General features: G+C 38.7%; 2 protein-coding genes across 5 annotated transcripts in view; one reads left to right on the top strand and one right to left on the bottom strand.

The window, feature by feature from the left end:
* The first annotated feature begins 4,525 nt into the window (after nt 1–4,525).
* On the top strand, nt 4,526–8,937 carry LOC147636045 (uncharacterized). Its single transcript, XM_086801493.1, has 3 exons — nt 4,526–4,914; nt 6,766–6,895; nt 7,586–8,937. The coding sequence occupies exons 1-3, from the start codon at nt 4,782–4,784 to the stop codon at nt 8,628–8,630; spliced, it is 1,308 nt and encodes a 435-aa protein (XP_086657619.1). The 5' UTR covers nt 4,526–4,781; the 3' UTR covers nt 8,631–8,937.
* Nucleotides 8,938–10,880: 1,943 nt separating this feature from the next.
* Nucleotides 10,881–14,106, bottom strand: part of LOC147636044 (uncharacterized) — a 31,477-nt gene continuing 28,251 nt past the window's right edge. For all 4 annotated transcript variants that reach the window (XM_086801492.1, XM_086801491.1, XM_086801489.1 and 1 more), the window contains one exon: nt 10,881–11,185. In XM_086801492.1, the coding sequence (XP_086657618.1) occupies nt 11,073–11,185 (113 nt within the window). In that variant the 3' untranslated portion in view covers nt 10,881–11,072. The remainder of the gene's footprint in view (nt 11,186–14,106) is intronic.

The raw sequence follows: 14,106 nt of genomic DNA, 5'->3' as shown, positions 1-14,106 counted from the left end.
CTCTCTCTCTCTCTCTCTCTCTCTCTCTCTCTCTCCCACCCCTCCTTTTTTACATTATATCACTACCTAATGAGAGGGTTGTAGTCTATTCTTTAGTTGAATGTCTTTTTTCTACTAATGGAAGGAATCTTTTTCAGGGGGAGGTGGGGTAGTTCATTCTATAAATTTAATATCCTTGTTACCAAATATGAATTGGGTTATTACTAACCTTTACATTGTAGCCCTAATGGTGGCAAGGAGTGTTTCTTTTTTCTTTTTTGGGGGAGGTAAGGTGGCGAGTACTTCATTCTATAAATTTAATATCCTTGTTAACAAATACGGAATGGCGCATACTTCATTCTATAAATTTAATATCCTTGTTTTAACAAATATGGAATGGGTTATTCCTAAGCTTTACATTATAGCCCTAATGGAAGGAGTATTTCTTTTTTCTTTTCTGGGGGGACGTGGGGTGGCAAGTACTTCATTCTATAAATTTAATATCCTTGTTAACAAATATGGAATGGGTTATTGCTAAGCTTTACATTGTAGCCCTAATGGCAAGGATGGAAGACCTCAATGGGATTATGACTCCAAACGAAAATCAAAATGAAGAAACCGACTACTTCACTTGCTTAAGGCTTCTCATATAAGTTGTTTTTTCAATAGCAATACCATGCCACGTGTAACAGAATATGAGAATGATTTATCAAAAATAATCTACACTTTACAATGACATTCAAAACTTGAAACTACTTTGATGTGTCAATCATGATATGAGGTTGAGATAAATCGTGTGACATATTTATGTAACCTAGACAATATACATTTTCAATCAACATACTGATTCAAAATTAGAAACTCCTTTGATGTGCCAATATGTGAGGTTGAGATTAATCATGTGACATATTTACATAACCTCGAAAAGAGACATTTGCAATCAACATACTGACTGGTAGCAACCCCAACATGTAACTTGAGTGTAATCTAAAGCCAAAATGTGGCTACCAAGCACTAGTCTACCTCTTCTTTGCCCACTAAAACTATCCCACTCCTAACCTCTCCTAGAAAGCCTTTCTCCCTATTTTGAATATACTTATCGTAAGTTGCCCCTAATGTTGGAATGTATCATGTGATCATATTTTAAGTCTTATTTTGCATAGTTATTTGAATACTTTTGTGTTGATTAAGGTACCCTTACTAGTGATTTGAATCCTTGTGTGTTGATTAGGGTACCCTTACTGATTTAAAGTCTTATTTGTCATGGTGGCGATTTGAATCCTTATGTGTTGACTAAGGTACCCTTACTATTGAATAGTGTTCTTAAGCTTACATATAGCACCATGGATGTTGAACATTACATAGATCAAGGCTTAATATTTTATACATGTAGTAGCATGCATAATTGCAAGCCCCTAAAAAGAGTCATAGTTTGTAACTTACCCTTATTGTACATATGTACACAAACAACATTATATAATGTCATCATGCAGTATCTCTAAGACGTTTAGAAATAAAATATGTATTACATGGAATTTTTGTTATTCTTCTTCAATAATTGGGTGTTTAAAAACACTTTTTCATTTCAATGATTTGGTTCTATTTTCACCTTAATCGAATTGATATATATCAAGGTTTTGAAGGGAAAATCCATCAATGCAATGGGAGTTTGTATGGAGACAGTTGTTGATTATGATATTATAAGTACTTTTGCACGTTTATTACAAACAAAAACATGGTAATGGAAATTATTACAATCATATTATAGTGACGTATGACGTATGGTAATATGCAAATGTAAAAGGCTAGACATGATGTGACCAGTTACCTCATTTGCTCTACAACCTTACAAGAAGACATGGATATCCTATATCAAGGCTTGACTAAAGGAAATAAAGGATTAAATACTTATGTGCATCATGATAATCATTGATATTAAACATTAATATGTCCAATATTTATGCGCATCATGATAATCATTGATATTAAACATTAATACGTCCAGTAACAAAGAATTAATATGGTCATACTTGTGTTTTCCTCTTTACTTATAGATGTGGTCATTATGCACTTTTCTAACTATATTGACACCCCATTGATATGCACACATGTTGCAAAGGCATTCAATGTTTAACATGTTTAAATTTGGTCTTAGCCAACCCATGGTTTTTTAAAGCTCTTTCATACTAAAATATAGAGTAACGTAAATGCATTAAGTATTAGCTTTTATTCTTGTGTGTGTGTGTGTTTGTGTGTGTGTGTGTGTGTGTGTGTGTGTGTGTGTGTGTGTGTGTGTGTGTGTGTGTGTGTGTGTGTGTGTGAGAGAGAGAGAGAGAGAGAGAGAGAGAGAGAGATGAGACCTTGGCTAAAATAAGCAATCAAATGTAATAGTTATATCTAATTCCAGTTATAGATAATGACAAGTATGGCATTGTGTGAGGCCCTTGGTAAGCGATTCTCTTGTGATCAACTATGACACATGCAAAAATCCTGTGTTTAGAGAATATTTCATATTTATCAATTTGTTAAAGGCTTGTATTGTCTTACATATTCTTAATTGAGCTCCCAACATGACTACCTTAATTAAAAAGGTTAGGATACTTAATTTAACCATGAGAGCAAAGTGTCTAGGCTTTAAAATGAATTTTACAAAGATCCACCTTGCAAACTATGTGGCAAATCAAAGAAAAGTACGAAATCTCATTATGTGGAGCACATCTTACTATCCACCATTAAGGAGATCATATACAAGCTCATTAAGTTTTAATCAATTTTATCTCTAAAAGTTGAGAAGTCATTCGTGCTAGAGAATGTTCTTGTGGTCTAGGTTTATATATTGATGACATTCAATGGGGTAAACGTATTCATGGTAGAGAAAGTTCTTGTGGTCTTTTTTTACATATTGATGAAATTCAATAGGGTAAACATATTCATGCTAGAGAATGTTCTTGTGATCTAGGTTTATATATTTTATGGCATTCAATAGTGTAAAAATATTCTCATGATGCAAGATACATAAGGTGGCAAAACTACCTTTAAATTTACATGTGGCATGGATTTCCATTGTTAATGCCTTGTCTTCCACCCAGCTACTAATATGTGCACATTGTTAATGCCTTGTCTTCCATTGTTGAAGGCTAGTTAGCTACTAATATGTGCACATTACAAGACGTCCACCACAGATGGACATGATGCTCATTAATTTGCATCTTTATGTGCTCTAAATTCATCAGGTAAGAACCTTCAAGCTACATAATATTTGCTATAAGCATTATCTTATGTAAGCTTAATGCAATGCCATTCAAACATGAGCTCATAGAAAGTACTCCATGGCTTGAATGAGATGTCAATCATGTGGAGGTAAATCATTTTCTCACTATGCTAGTAGGCATCCATGTTGTTATCCGATTAGGTGATTAATAACAACACTTCTCCATATTTTCTTCTCATATATGGGTAGGTTGCTCCTTGTTTTCTACTAGGTGCAACTTCAAATGTCATGCTACCATCATGCTCACATTTACTACATGCTAACATACATGTGCCTTTTTGTTACAATCTCCTTGGCGTCATCATAACATTACTTCACTCTTCTAACTTTTTCACACCCAATGTACATGTGCTTTAGCGATACTTTTATGTAAACATATACATAGTTATACTTTGTAACAAGACGTGTTGGTCGAAATGAGATCAAAATCCATGTTTCACTTTCAAAAACAAAGGCATGTGGTCATCACTCATAGATACCTAAGTGAAGTTGACCATGAAGGAAACTTTCGAGCGCTCGATTAATTGCATGTGAAAATGACCACAATAATCAAGTTTGAATAAATACCAAGCTCGGGTAGAGGTGTTGGTTTACCACTTGAGATTGTGACTTTTTTCAACAAATAGAGAATGCTTTAAGAATATAAGCTATTTATATAGTAGGAGTAATAACAATAAGTAGGATGGGGCTTTTTTAAGAGAACTGTAGGCACAAATATGGAGTGCCCTCATTTGTTTTGCCCAGACCAAGACATTGTGCTTAAATGTGACTTCCTCAAAGCATATGTAGGGTGATGTGGAGGTCTCTTAGCAAAGTGATGTGGAGGGCTCTTAGCAAAGCGAGAAAGGCATCTCCAAATGAAGCCAATAAGTCAATACATTGAAATCAATCAAGAGAGTGGTAAGTAACTTCAGATAGGACATATTACTATATCATGGGCCAAGAGGTTTCATTTTAATGGGCCAAGGGGTTGCTTTTTCATGGTCCAAGGGCAATTGGGTTGTCAAGCTTGACGAGTCCAATTAACCTAAATAAAAAAATTGACTCTCCATGTGTAGTCAATCAAATAGGTCCTCAATAGAGCCAAAGGGTAAATTCAATGTGACACAACTCATGATGGGTTTATTCATGCAAAAGGGGCTCAATTCATCAAATCAAAGGGTTGTACATGGAATTTTAAAGGGGCTCAATTCATCAAATCAAAGGGTTATACATGGAATTTTAAAGGTCTAGTGTACACGTATATTATATTTGTCTACCATCCCTATGTTTAATGTGTGTGTGTCGTGCTTGCTTGAACTTTTTATTTATGTATATTTATATATTAATGCTTGTGTATCATGCCTATGCTTCTTCTTAAAAGAGGAATAAGCTCTCGCTTTTTGTTTTTGCATTGTATCAAGCCACAATTTAACCCATTTTCATTCAAGCTGCTTTCTTTTCTAAGAAGATTATGATCCCAGCATTTTTTTGCTTACAAGAGTGATACCGAACAACAACAAATTTGGCTGCTAATTATATTATAACTGAGATGGGTCGCCACACTTGCTGCCAGAAGCAAAAACTACGCAAAGGCTTGTGGTCGCCAGATGAAGATGAGAGACTTCGCCAGCATATCTCCCAACATGGCCAAGGCTGCTGGAGCTCTGTGCCCAATGAAGCTGGTAATTAAACCTTAATCGGTCATTAAGCCTTAATCCCCTCCAATTACTCGCTTCTCATTAGGGCTTACAACACTTTACATGCTCTTATCGCATGATTAGGCTTCAAATCGATCACATTCTCTCTTACCATCAACCATTCCAAGCTTGCAAATCAAGCATTCTCCTTGCGCCTTTAAATTTATTTTATCATTCGCCTTTAGGCTTAGAAGTGATAATTATTTTATCTTGTGGTTTCCTCTTAGGCTTACATTGATTAATGATTTTATCTTATCATCACCATTTCAAGATCTAAAGCTAGAAGTTCAAACAGTCTTGTTGTATGCAGAGGTTGTATGACACGTGATTTATGTCCTAGACCTTAATAAATCAGCTACCATGGTAATGTGTATGTTCTGTGATCCCATTGATGTAGCTAAAAATCATTGGTGTAAATGTTAATTGTAGCTAGTGCATTTCCAATAAATGCGGTGAAATAGCCATGGAAATGGTAGTGGAGGATTCATAACTATAAAAGATATATAGATATGGTAGCAAGAGAATTATAATGGTGCTATGTTGATTTCACTAAAGCTGTGTAACTGAAAAACAGCTCTTAAGGATCAATAATTATTCTCATGCCTGATAGAATGTTGATTCTAATCAATTTTCTAAAATTCACTCCTTTCAATAGTTGTGCATATGAACTATAGAATGTTGAATTTTCTCATCTGCAATCATTTCAAGGCCCAAACAATTGAATTAATTAGATGTCACTTTTGCATACAAGTAGTCCTAAAGCCCATTAAAGTGGATCATTCAAGGGTGAAAAAATAGATTAGTAATCACTATGGTATTAATAGATATAATGGTGATAAGTTGTGAAGGAAGAGCTACAATAGATACACATGAGATGTGATAGGGTGATAGGAATATTAATGAGGAGCCAACATAACAATTGGGAGGTATCATCTTATAGCAGTATTAATTTGAATGTTGAGGTGTAATTTCTATGCATCTTTGTCAATACATTGATGATGCACTACTGAGAGAACATAGTGATTGAATATGTGAAGGGTCCATTCAAGCTATAATCGAACATGGATGAACCACAAATCCTTTTAGGAGCAAATAAATAATCAGGGTTTTTTTCTATTTTATAATGTTTATGTGAAGTGAATTTTTTGTGAATTCTTAATTTGTGATGGCACTTTCACTCCTTTATTTTCTATAATACCTAAGATGAGATAGGTAAGAGCAGTTGCAAGGTATAATAAAAGAGTTAGAAGGTTGCATCAAAATGGTTATTTAACTCCTAGGAGGAATACCTCCTAAGTGTCACTCATATGATATGGTTACAAGTCCTGTATCAATAAGTCTTCCATTATAACTTACCATTGATGTTATATTATTGACCCTTAAACCACTTCAACTACTAAAACATCATATATCCAAGCATTGTCATGACTTTTATTCCATTTTTCAATGAATTATCATGTCCCTTAGTTAGTTAACCATCAATTTATTAGTTACAACGTTGTATAGGATTTGACAAGATAACTACTAATTAGGAATGACCAATCTTATTATATGATTTCAATACGTGTGCTATATCAATAGATCCTTAAAGCTAATAAAATAACAAAGGATTGAAAATGGGATCTATATATATATATATATATATATACATATATATATATATATAAGGATGGTGATTAGACATGAGAAGGGGGCATTATAGAAAGGGATGTGGTTGCTAAGGGGGGTGATTGGACATGAGAAGGGGGCATTATAGAAAGGGATGTGGTTGAAAGAGGTGGAAGGGTCAATTATTTATTTTTTTTAATAATTAAACGTGTGTATGTGTTTGGTTAGGTCTACAAAGATGTGGGAAAAGTTGCCGGCTGAGGTGGATCAATTATTTGAGGCCGGACCTGAAGCGCGGAGATTTCACACCTTCCGAAGAAAAGACCATCACGGAACTCCACAGCATCCTTGGCAATAGGTGAGAAACCACTTATTATTGGAGCCCAAAATATCTCATTCTTATTTATTAAGCTTTACATTTTCTTTTTAAATGCTAATATCAAAAACGGCGTTATTTTATTGCCATGCTTTCATCACTATCATGTGCTATAATGGCATAATATTATTAATAATATTTTAATACACACTAATAAAATAAGAATATTATACGATACTACTTATATGCAGTAATACAATGCTGATCACAATAATAATGATGATAAGTAAAATAAAAACACCATGCTTTGGTGTAACATCAATGGCATTATAATAAAAAACTAAATAAAACAATGCATTGCTATGGTGTAATAATACAATAATGATAACAATAATATTGAAAAACGACTATTTAATAACTATCACTATTTAATAACAGTGTGTGTGTGTGTGTGTGTGTGTGGGGGTGTGGGTGTGGGTGGGGGTGGGGGTGGGGGTGGGGGTGGGGATGTGGGGATGTGGGTGTGTGTGTGTGTGTGTGTGTGGGTGTGGGTGGGGGTGGGGATGTGGGTGTGGGTGTGGGTGTGTCTGTGTAAGTGTGTGTGTGTGGGTGTGGGAGTGTGTGTGTATATAACTGTGTGTGGGTGTGGGTGTGGGTGTAATAAAAACATAGTTACATTTTTAAAGAAATAAATTAAAAGTATTGTCCTCCTAAGCAGCTCTTCACATGCAGATGGTCTCGCATAGCTTCTCATTTGCCAGGGAGAACAGACAACGAGATAAAGAATTATTGGAACTCTTGCATCAAGAAGAAGCTCGCAAAGCCAAAATCCAGTAACGCCAGCCAAGTAAATATCAACGCAGTTGAGCCTTCTAGGGCCACTCAAAAACCCCCATTTTTAAGACCTACGTTTCTAGATTTGGGCTTGGGAAACAATTTCACCAATAATCACATCATTAATCGCTCACCCCCTGGTTTAACCACTCATCCCCACGAGAAATCATGCAGTTTATCAGCTAATCCTAATGATGCTAGCCATTTGATCTATTCATCCAATGCAATTAAGCATCCAACTTGGCTATCTTCACCTATTATAGCATGCCATGATTTGCCCATGATTAACCAGCTGCAAATGGAGCCCCCACAATACTCTCAATCTTGTTCCAAGGGATCTGAATTAGCCTCTCAATCAAGCAACAATACAACATCAAGTGCTAATTATACCCATAATCCCTCACTACACATGATTTCAAGCCATAATGATTCATTGATGATCATTAACACATCAGCTATTCCCACACTTTCCGATGAGCAAGATACAATATTCAACAGCGGTGATACAGACCTGGGAGTCTTTGATAACTTGAGCAACAACTCACCTATGGTTAATACCGCATTTCATGATGAGAGATTTGCCTTCACCAACTTACAAAAGCCAATAATGCAGCAGGCGCCAAACAATGAAGTAATGCCCAAAGCAAGCATTAATCATATGGATATGGAAGCCCCATGTAGTTGGGTTAACGACAATATGATCAATGGAGAGGGTAATACATTATTGAATTGTAATGCAAGGTGGGGTGAATGCAACTCAACTTGGTCATCTACATGTGAGTCCAAGTTCAGGAATGCAACCATTTTTGGAGAGATCTTGAGCACATGGACAGACATGAGTCAATTACCCGATGAAGACGAAGATGATCAAGAAGCGAGTGCTGCTTACTTCATGCAAAAACTCGAATCTCTTGCCAACCCTGACGAATTCAAAATCAGCTGACAATACCCAAGTAAACATAACTAGTCCTACATATTCCAATGTGTATTCCATGACTGCGAGCAAAGATACTGCTCTGATCACCCTTCATTCAACCTGTCTCTGAAACCTCTTCTCCGTGATCAAGATAAATCATGGGGGTTTTTTGCTGTTTTTGTTCTATCATGGTTTTGTATATATGTTTGGTGCAAACAAGTGTAAGGTTAGCCTTGCCTTGTCTCCTTTGCTTTTATGTGGAAAGCATCACGGCTCTTGATGGGTCCTCTCTGTTGAAAATTATCATGTTAAAAAAAGGTGTTTGATGGTAAAAGCTTGCCTCTTCGGTTCACCTTAAGGTGGCTTCTATATGCTCAAAGGACTCGAAAAACTCTGACCTTTTCATTTACAGGTATACTTAAGTTGATTTGTTTCCCTTCTTTACCCATTCAGCTAGCCAAGATACAAATACATGATGGATTTTGTTGGCAAACTATTTGCCGAGTGGTTTACCTTACTTAGTCGTGCCAACACTTCCTTGAAAAAAGAATGATAATAACGTGATAGGTAGACAACATTACTTAAGACTGTACGTGTAGTCTATAATTACCAGAAACCATGTTCATCCTCGAATATATATCTCCCAGCGACTATATTTCCAACGTCACGAAGTGCCACATCATAAAACCTCAGTAACCATACACAATGATCCTTAAAACCTTGGTAGCCAGGCACACAGTAATTCTTACGACACTTCCAGCTCCCTTCTGTATCCAATTTTACAACCACTTCTCCTTTGCTCAAGCATATTCCACCCAAGATCAAGTAGAAATGAGAAGGCCATTCTGCCCTGGAGAATGGATAGCCAGCACTGCCGCCTGTATTCCAGGTGGGAAATCCACAACACATTTCTGAATGTAATGGGGTTGGGAAGGGGAACAAAAACAGATGATGCCAATGCCTGGAAAGACCTGGTGCTGCGATGTCAGCTTCAGGAAACATCTGAGTTGTCAGAATATGTCACACATTCTGAGAAGGAATACCACATCAGACCATGACTAGTAAATGACAAGCATCCCCAGGCATCATAAGAGAGGAGACATCATGAAGTAGTGAGGGCAAGGCAACAAGCATCAAAGAGAGAAGACCAACTTTAGGCCAGTAGCCTACTACAGCCAAAAACTGAACCCTGCACGTAAACTTACAGTGCTTGAGCAGACACAGTCCTTTCCACATAGCTTCTCTATAATATTTTATAGAGTAACTTGATGCTCTTGCCTACATGATTTTTATCAAGGGGTCATCCTTGGGATGCCAAGAGAATACAAATGATTTAAGGTGGTCTCATCCTTTCACCAAAACCTGCATGTTACTAGCAGCTTGCAGCTCATTGGCATGCTCATTACAGAAAAAAGGTTGCAGCTTTGGGGTATTTGTGCAACATAGCTTGAATGACACGCCGGACAATGGAGGCACATTCCATCTCAGCCTGAAATCCCATGGCTATATAGTATTTCACAAGTGGCAGAGCCAGCTATCACAATTTCCGCATGTAATAGGACTGATCCAGTCGCAGCTGAATAGAATGTGGTCACCCTCCCCCCAACGCAAATTAGAAAATGGCAGTCCATTCTCCCATGGAAAATGTGCAACAACAGGAAACACAACAAGAGGAGAATGGACCAGTGTCCACTAACATCATGGTCATGGGGAGGAAAAACCACAGTAGATTAGTGAGATCAGGTCAATGTGAATCGTAATGCACTCCAGCTCTGGCATGTCTTCGACACAACCATGGGTGGGGGATTATTTCTAAAAACCCGAAGCTAAATCTCTCATTGTCACATGAAGATTCTGATCTGTTCAGCCGCCCACTAGACATGGGAAACCTACTCTACAAAAGTAAGCACTTAATTACCTGCTACCATTAGTATTAATTGACAAAAAAGAGACGAAATTGGGATGGCATTCTGCTCTGGAAAGCTGCAAGTGGCTCTCCAAGCAGAATGGCCAATTGGCGTCCTCTCTTACAATGGGCAGGGAGATGGTAAGATTTCCCATCCAAGCTCCATGTACGGCCAAGATTCCCCCATCTAAACTCTACAGACGGCAAAAAGTTCCTTCAGTCTTTAAACACCCTTAATTACAGTTGACACTGAAAGATAGAGAGCTCTTACTTGCAGTATATACTTTTCAGTCAAAACAGAAACATAAAGCATGGCAAACAGACTCATTCCCAAGTTAAAGGACGAATTGATGATAGGCATCAGCTTATAATGACCAATAAACCGAAGCTGCATTGCTAAAGAAACAAAATACACCAACCACGCGCACAGAAAATACAGCTTCAATCAAGCATACAATTACCAAAAATGGATAGCGCTCTTGCCTTAAAACTCAATGTGGATCTCACTTTAACTTGCAGTGAAACATGTTTCTAATAGATATATATCTCATATCAGCCTGTCCTCAAAATGATTGCACACCACTATCCGTGTCCACGATTTCACTCAACTCCCCTATATCCAAAGCATAGGTCGCATTTTCAAAAGGTTTCTGCATCTGACCACGAAAAAACCAGCCTGCAAATTCATCATATAGAGCTGAAACTAATTAACATGAGGATCATCTCTCTCTCCTCAACTGACTCCTCAAGGACAAAGGACCATTTTTAATCTAATCACGATCCATGACGTTTGTATCTCCCTCATGTCTGTCACCAGCCGACAAGGTCTTGAGACAGCTCTGAAACCCTATCGCACTTTGACATATCATGCCTTCACTGCTCATCTGTGTCTTCTCCGCATACCTATAAGTTTTCATCTTTTTTTCATTTTCATTACGCTTTGTTTAGGTTATAGGGGATGACCTATGCATCTCCCATCACAACACTCACATTCCTGGAGGTGCCCTCCTTGAGAGACTCTGTTTACAGACACTTCCAAGAACCTAGAACTAAGGGATGGCTTTTTGACATCTTACTAATCCCTGCAGTGATGTATGGGGCCTGTTGGATATTTCGGAGTCCAGTAAGTGTCTAGGTATGTGAACACCATCTTATTAAGAGAATATAAGATAGGGCCTTGGTGCCCATACAAAGCATCGCATTGTACATGGTGGAAGTTCATGAGCCATCCCCTTCATATGCTGCGCTTTTTTATCACTTCATGAAACCGACGTGGGAGATATAATTCAAATTCCCAGGAAGATGAAACTTCACATTAAAGACACTAAGTAGAGATAGCTTTACCAATTTCCACCCACAGTGGCACCCGGTTCACGCACCGCCCAGGCGGTCCAGTTCGATACGAACGGTTCCATTCGATTCAGGCGGTTTGGTTCCGGTTCAATCGAATCCAGGCGACCTTTTTTTCAATCATTTTTTCCCCGTTTTTTTGACCATTTTTCTTGCCGTTTCTTGGGCATTTTGGGGACTGTTTGAGACTTAAGCCTTTGACCCTTTGCTTGCAATGTGCATGATGCATGATGCATGATGCATGATGCATCCTATATAATAGCCCCTCCCCCAACCCCATCCTCACAAGTGCTCATTGCTCAACCCTCCCCTCACAAATGCTCATCAATCCTCTCCCTCGAGGTTTCCTTCAAGGCTCAAGCCTCTCTCCCCTCTACGCTCTCTCAAGCATCTCCCTCTTCCTCAAGCCTCCCCCTCCCTCTCCCTCTCTCTCCCCCTTCCTCAAGCCTCTCCCTCTCTCTCCCTCTTCCTAAATTTCTATGTTTTGGGTAAGTTGTAACTTCTCCTAGTTTTGCATCTATGTGTATCTGTGTATAACAATATATATTTATTATTTATATTTTTAAGTATTTTTTAAATGGGCCGTACCTCCATCGTATTTCAAGTATGTTTCCACCACACTCGCCCACACTTAACTTAATGAGTATCAAAGGTTCAGAAAACTTGACAACACAATGGGTCCCCCCCACCCTCAAAAAAAAAACAACTTTATTATAGGGAGTAGTTACAGATATATGTAGAGGGCGCTCTTGCACCAGATTTCCAAGTACAAAGAATGAAAACAAAAGAAAACAACTCCTCCGCCCAAGCCCAAGGCAAGGGGTGTTTCCAGCTTCACACCAGTCTAATGTGGATCTCGTAGGAGGGGCCCAGTCTCACATAGCCGGCTATGTGGATCTCACAATCCCTCCCAATCTCACACTAGGCTGGATGCACCTCGAGAGCCTTGCTCATCTAGTCTTTAATCTCAAGTTGAAACATTTGTGTCCAACATCTCTTTCTAAACCCATACCTTCCCTTTGATACTCCCTTAAGGCACTTGTATCAAGAGAAGAATTTGACGAAGAGCCCTCAGGAGGTTCCACCCTTAAGTTTATGAATGGTAACATGGTTCACCACCCACTTGTGTGTGAGATAAGATGATGATGACAAACAGCTGTCCTTCCCTGTATGCAGCCCATGCCTGTGTGATAGAGCCCATGAAGATGATGGCCTGCTGTACCACTCTGTATGCAGCCCTGTGCACACACAGAGAGAGAGAGAGAGAGAGAGAGAGAGAGAGAGAGAGAGAGGTGCACTCTGTACGCACCCTTGTATGTAGTTGTTACATGCACTAAGCTTGATCATTACGCACAACAGTGTTAGCACATTCATCCCCAATTTCTCCTCATTTATGGTGCCCATTTGGTCCCTTTTGCATGGCCCTTGCTAGTGGGCTGACCACCCCTTTTTCTAGTATTTTTTTGGGATTTTTTCCCAACTCACTTATTCATTCAGTCTTGTACATATTTTGCTCCCTCGCTTATGAGACTTGTAGTGTCTCTTGCTTTTGGGACTGTTTTGCTTAAGTATAATCAGCATAGTTTTCTTCATCTCTCTCTCTCTCTCTCTTGCACTCTCTGTTCAGCACATTCTAGTGCCACTCTGCTTCCACTCTGTGCACTCTTTCATGGTATCATCGCTCCCGGTTTAGCAACCTCTTTGCTGCCCCAGATTCAGCTCACCTCCTTCTCTGCGTTTTCCTTCAGATCTGCAGCTCTTTCATGCTGCATTTTCTGGACTGAACCTGCTAGTCGTTTTGCCTCTGTGTTCTCTCTCAGATCTGCAGCTTCCTTTGCTGCGTTTTCTGGACTGAACCTGCTGGAACTCCTTTGACAAGGCAGCCTTCGTCACGCCAATGTGGTCCACATGACCGTCGGTGAGAATGAGATCATCCACATAAAGGATGATAATCGTAACCATGCCGCGTTCCCGAAAGAGATATAGGTTGGGATCTGCAACCGATCTCTAAAAACCAGTCTGAACGAAGAAGGAATCAATCTTCTGATTCCAAGCCCTGGGAGCCTGTTTAAGACCATACAAGGCCTTGCGTAACCTATAAACCATCCCTTCTGATCCTGGAACAACAAAGCCTGTCCTCTTGCAGGTCACCATTAAGGAACACAGATTTTACATCCATTTGATACACAGGCCACCTCTAAGAAGAAGCAAGGGCAAGAACGGTCCGAATCGTGGTCATCCTTGCTG

The sequence above is a fragment of the Cibotium barometz genome, chromosome 8, assembly GCF_041138505.1.
Source record: "Cibotium barometz isolate CiBa-2024 chromosome 8, ASM4113850v1, whole genome shotgun sequence".
Classification (NCBI taxonomy): domain Eukaryota; kingdom Viridiplantae; phylum Streptophyta; class Polypodiopsida; order Cyatheales; family Cibotiaceae; genus Cibotium; species Cibotium barometz.
Note: the sequence above shows the minus strand (reverse complement) of the source record. Positions and strands in the feature narration are given on the sequence as shown.

Excerpts from the sequence above, each read along its gene's own strand:
- LOC147636045 (XM_086801493.1), top strand. The coding sequence starts at position 4,782 with ATGGGTCGCCACACTTGCTGCCAGAAGCAAAAACTACGCAAAGGCTTG. Across the intron at positions 4,915-6,765 it reads CTCTGTGCCCAATGAAGCTG|GTCTACAAAGATGTGGGAAA; the intron begins GTAATTAAACCT and ends GTGTTTGGTTAG. Across the intron at positions 6,896-7,585 it reads CACAGCATCCTTGGCAATAG|ATGGTCTCGCATAGCTTCTC; the intron begins GTGAGAAACCAC and ends CTTCACATGCAG.